The sequence below is a fragment of the Manis javanica genome, chromosome 15 (genome assembly GCF_040802235.1).
Source record: "Manis javanica isolate MJ-LG chromosome 15, MJ_LKY, whole genome shotgun sequence".
Classification (NCBI taxonomy): Eukaryota; Metazoa; Chordata; class Mammalia; order Pholidota; family Manidae; genus Manis; species Manis javanica.
This window is the reverse complement of record NC_133170.1, coordinates 22,140,511-22,146,232: the sequence shown is the minus strand read 5'-3', so window position 1 is coordinate 22,146,232 and position 5,722 is coordinate 22,140,511. Positions and strand designations below refer to the sequence as shown.

Sequence of the window (5,722 nt, the reverse complement as noted above, 5' to 3'; positions counted from 1 at the left end):
AGAATAGAAATGATAGAATCAATGCATAAAATGAGTGAAGTCATTAGGTATAAGATCAACATGTACACATCAATTGTATTTCTGCTTACAGCAGCAAAATTACTAAAACTTTAAGAGGGCTATTTACAAAACATAATTGAAATACCTACAAATCTGTAAGACTTCAATAGAAAAAAACCACAAAATATAATAGAAATTAAAGAAAACCTAGTACCCATATTTCTGTAAGGTAAAAATACCCATATTTTGTCTGTAGAAAAATATAAACTATAATAGAAGTTAAGGCAAACCTAGTTAATGGAATGATAAAGCATGGTATTGATTGGAAGAGTACATACTATAAAGATGACTAATCTTTACAAATGAAGATTAAATGCAGTCCTAAACATAATCCGAGGAGTTTTTCTTTTTTAGCTTTATTGAGGTGGAATTTAGACAGCATAAAATGCATGCACTTAAGTTGTACAAATCAGTAGATTTTAGTATATTCATAGAGTCGACCCATCACTCCTATCATAATCTAAGAGATTCATCACCCCAAAGGAACACCCATCAGTCGTCATGGCCTCTTCCCACCTCCCCTCAGACTGTGGCAGCTACTGTCCACCTTCTGTCTCTGTAATGAGCCTGTGCTTCTTACTTCATATAAATGGACTCACACAACATGCATTCTTTGAAAGAACTTGAATTCCACAGATAAAATACTGAGTAAAAAATAAGCCAGACAGAAAAGCAATGACATCTGTATTTTTGGTGTGTATATGGTATTTCAATAAATTCTTTTCAAAAACTGTTCATTATTAGAACAAGTACTACAGTTCATTTTAAGAGTTATACAAACATGAGGTTATTTCCATTTCATGAAATAGAAGGTTGCCTAACGGGATCCAAAATCAGATGTTTTAATCCTGAAGCTTCTGCTTGCAAATATATGCATTTGGAGATGCACAGATATCTGATTGAGGGCCACGTGAGTGTAACAAAGCACATTTATGTCTCCCAGATGATGATTCTTTTATTCTATAATGGATAAACATGCATAATTCTGTTACATTGCATGGGCAATACATGAAACAATAGCATTTTCCATGTAACTGAAGCAAAAGAATATTTCGAAAATGGATAATGATGTTTTCATATAGTATTAGGAAGAGTTGCTTATTAGGAAAAAAGTATCCATTCTTTAATATTTATATCACCATTTCATAAACTTTTAACACCATTCTTCACTTCCCTAATTCAACTAAAACAAATTTAGTAATATTATTATTATTCTAAATTTTTCTGTTTTATATTTTTCTTCCTCTAAGCATAATTCAAAAGGCTTACTTTAGTTTGGAAGTTGAGCCATTTATTGACATCCACGGATGATCACTGCTTTTACGAAAGACTCCAATCCACGATATAAGTGATAAGGAATTCATTAATTTCTATACCAAAATAAAGAAATAGTCATTATGAAAGCTTTTATCTTTCTTTAAAAATGCAAGTAGTGTACATTTGTGGAGTATAACAACAAAGCAAAACTGAAGGAACAAAACAGCAGCAAACTTATGGACACCAAGAAGGGACTAGCAGTTACCAAAGGGAAGGGGGTGCGGAGGGTGAGGGGGAGAGGAGGGAGAAGGGAATTAAGGGGCATTATGATTAACACACATAATGTAGGGGAGTCACATTCTTTGTGAGTGTACCACACAGAAGACAAGTAGTGACTCTATAGCATCTTACTACACTCATGGACAGTGACTGCAATGGGATGTGGGGGGCACTTGATAATATGGGTAAATGTAGTAACCACAATTTTGCTCATGTGAAACATTCATAAAATTGTATATCAATGATACCGTAATAAAAAAAATTTTTTTTAATGCAAGAAGTGCATTCTTCTATAGGAACCTTTATTTGCAGATGTAATAAAACTATTAGATACTAATCTGACACTAAAGATACATAAAGTTTTCAGGTTGCCAAAAACTTTCACATGTATATGAAGTTAACTCAAACATGTATACTTAGTAGTTCCATTTTTCTTACGTTAATAAGGAGAAATCCTGTTCACATAATTTAATTGTTAACGACATTGACAAAGCTAACAGCAAGGATTTAAATAAGTTTCCAGACATGCATTTCTCTAGATACTATGATTAAATCAGTGTAATTTTTCTACTGTGTTTCTCAGAATTTGGGTTTTAGAAGGAAATGAAGAGGTTGCAGTTGAGGAAATAAATGACATGGAAGCCAAACATTTGGTTTTCTGGGTCTGACCCAGTCTTTAACTAGAAGACCCTAGTTGATCTGTCTCTGTATTGGGGGAATCCAGTGGTCTAGACAAGCTGTCATCGACTCACTTCTCTCTGCTGCTTCTCCCTAAGTACAACTATAAATGCTGGAACTAATGACAGACACAAGTAAAGGAGAACTCTGACAGGTGGAAAGAGAAAGGTGCAGTGACTTGGGATCTCAGCATTAGGGAACAGCAGAGTGACAGGGCCTCTTACGTCCCCCACCCAGCAGAAGAAAGTGACCGGGCCTGCCACTTCCCACCACCCAAGTAGCAATAGGAACTGGCTCAGCTAAGCCATTCCTGCTCCCTGTGGAGGGAGCCTGTCCAGAAACACCAGGCAGTCCTTGCAAGGGTGATTCCTCAGGCAACCTGCTGACAATAAGCAGCCAGAGGCAGTAATTCCCCTCCCCCCACCAAACACACCAGGATGGGGGTGGAGATGGGACAGCAAAGGGGACTCCTGGACTAAAGTACTGGACCAGGAGGCCTTTTTGTCCCTGAGGGCATGAGACACGTAGCTCACAGGAGACTCTGATTGTTTAGAGTGAATTTTGAGTGTTATGTTCACATAGCTCAGCAGTGAAGGCTAACAAACTACAGAAAATAGCAAGAATATGGATGACCTGCAAACGTATCATATGGGTCTGAAAAAAGACAGGAGCAAAAATGTACACTGTGTGATTCCATGTGTATGAAGTTCAAAAACGAGCAGAGATTCTGTAATATCAGAAGTCAGGACAGTGGGTGAAAAGGAGGGAAGAGAGGTCCCCTCATAGAGATGAGAGCAAACCCAGGAGCACCCTGCTGGGCTGGGCACCCCGCTCCGTGACCTGATATGTAAGCACATGGTCCTAGTCACTTGGGATCAGTCTGCACAATCATGGTGTGTTCAGTTCCCTGGAATGTAATAAAATTAAGAGCAATGTTTATTTTAAACAAAAAGCCCTTATAGAGCATGGTTATCTGTGAAAAGCAGGAACTGGAAATTATCAAATGAGAATATTAATAAAGTATCCGAGTCAGAGAATGAAATAGTAACAGACTTCAAAATAAACTACAAGTATGTAACAAAATAGGGATGAATTCTACAATATAATATTGACCTAAATAAGCCTTTAATAACGTATAGAAAACATTCAAAATCTTACCATTTCTTCTTCATTATCTATATAAAGCAAGTGAGATTTCTTAGAAGCACAGGCCATCAAACTCTCCTCCCATGTTTTTCTTTCAATACTAATGTAATAGCAATTACTCGAATATATTAACCACTCCTTTGGGCAACGACCACAATGAGATGCTGAAGAGAAATTATGAGACATTATCTTAAAACAATTTGCATAAAAAAATGAGGTTTAACTTACATATTTGCATCATTATAAGCATATATGCTCATCTCTGCACCTTCACAGGCTGCTACATATAAAACAAACACACCCTCCCACTGACAGAGAAGGGTCAGCTTCCCATCCCCTAATTTATGTGCCCACATAAAGTAACGCACAAACAAAAATATCCATCTGCACATGTCCTGAGAGTTACAGAACAAAACCACTTAGAGTGGTAAACTTAGCTGAAATCATACTATAGTAGGAAGAAAAGTAGCCAATGGCAACAATGGGTTTGGTGATTTTAAAAGAACATTATTTCATATTGTTTTATAAAAGGGAACACTCTCCTATAATCATTGTAGATGAACATATATTACAAGATTTTGTAATTCATTTCCCCACAAAAAAATCTACTCTCATAGGTTTTTGCCCAGCATGAGATGGAGACAAAATGGAAACTGTACTAATATCAGAACTTGGAGCCTCAGGAAGCACCTGTCTGGATCCTTGTTTTCAGGGCTGAACTGTTCCGCTCCGGGATATCAGTAGTAGCTAGAAAATTAAAGTAATACCAACAAAACATTAATAATGGACTAAATAAATCATAATAATTTTAGTTTCTTAGTGTGAAATTTAATAAAGGTTTAAGATTAGAATAATCTGCAATGAATTTGATACTACCAAGAAAAATTAATAGAGAATTAGGGGGAAAATATTTCAAAAGCCTAAAGGACCAGATTTCTCCATCTTACACAAGATTTGGTTTAGACAATCTCAAGAATTAATTTGTATCACTCATAAGGTCTCTCCCAAAAGTTATCTTTGAGTTAGGAAATCTGAAAATACATATAACACTCTGTACAATCATGTTATTTATACCTGGACAAATTCCAAAATGCATCCATTTACATAGGAGTTGTATTCTGCAATATTATGAAATGTTTAGAGGCATTGACAATTATTAAGTAAAAAGTTCCCTTAAATCATTGAAAAATTTGCTTACAGGAAGTAACAGCAATCATTGTTAATAGAGTGGACATCAAGACAAGGCAGACAATTCCCAGAGTCCCAGCAATGACCTTCTCTGGAGATGATGGCACATCTGCAGGGAGACAAATGGAAACACTGAGAAAGGACAGAAGGAGACAATTGTTTAGACAGTTCCTCACAGAAGAACCCACACGCACAGGGAATCATATGCATAAGCTTAGACTCTACCGTTGTAATCTTTTCTGAGAACATCCCAGTACTATTTCAGTGCCTATGATGCTCCATGAGTTGTTGGTTAAAGGCTACAATTTCCAACAAATGCTGAATCAAATTAGTCCTCCGATTTCCTATTAGAATACTGTATCCCAAACTCAAGCTCTGATCCTCAAACATGAAAAATACGTGAGCTTATTCTCTACTCTTTCCCCACACCTCTGCACCCCAGTGCCCACCCCAGAACAGTTATATTGCATGCCATTAAATGTCTTACCTTCACAGTGGTAGTTCTTGTCATTCCCTTGGAGATACTGAGAAGCATTTTGCAGGTTTATTTCTGCATAGGTTATTTCCTGCTCAGCTATTGAAATGGAGCTTTTAGGGCCCTTAGGTTTTATTTGTTGCCTCTTTGGGTACTTGGCCACATTCAGTTCTGCATAAGTTACTCTCTGGTTATCCATCTCTGCAGCTGTATGATATCAGGGACCCTGCTCTAAGGTAAGTGTGCTTAAGAATAAGTGGTGTATGTGATGATGAGATAACTCATTCTGTAAAACTGGGTGGGGTAGAGAGTGAGTCCTAGTGATCATTTCACAGTTGAAGAATCTAAAGGTCTGTTTCTAAATTCCTTAGAGCTTTAAATAAATGCCTCATGGTATAATACAACTTTTTACATATTCACATTTGTCAGTATATTATTTGTTGGCTGAATTAATAATATATCAATTTATCAATTAAAAGTGATAAATTAGGGAGGAATTAAGTTCATGAACACTAATATCTTCATTAATTCCAAGTCAGATTCCAAAGAAATATTTTAACATTAGAATGCCTCTTAATTTCTTGCATTAAATTATATTTATTCAGTGACTTTTTTTTATTAAAGGGATTACTAAATGGT

The 5,722-nt window shown here is 36.2% G+C and overlaps 1 protein-coding gene across 1 annotated transcript; it reads right to left on the bottom strand.

Moving 5' to 3' along the window:
- Positions 1-400: 400 nt before the first annotated feature.
- Positions 401-5,460, bottom strand: LOC108383397 (NKG2-A/NKG2-B type II integral membrane protein-like). Its single transcript, XM_017639866.3, has 6 exons — positions 5,096-5,460; positions 4,619-4,717; positions 4,111-4,167; positions 3,433-3,584; positions 1,330-1,430; positions 401-1,020 (listed from the first exon to the last, which is right to left on the bottom strand). The coding sequence occupies exons 1-6, from the start codon at positions 5,280-5,282 to the stop codon at positions 903-905; spliced, it is 714 nt and encodes a 237-aa protein (XP_017495355.3). The 5' UTR covers positions 5,283-5,460; the 3' UTR covers positions 401-902.
- Between the last annotated feature and the right edge of the window lie 262 nt (positions 5,461-5,722).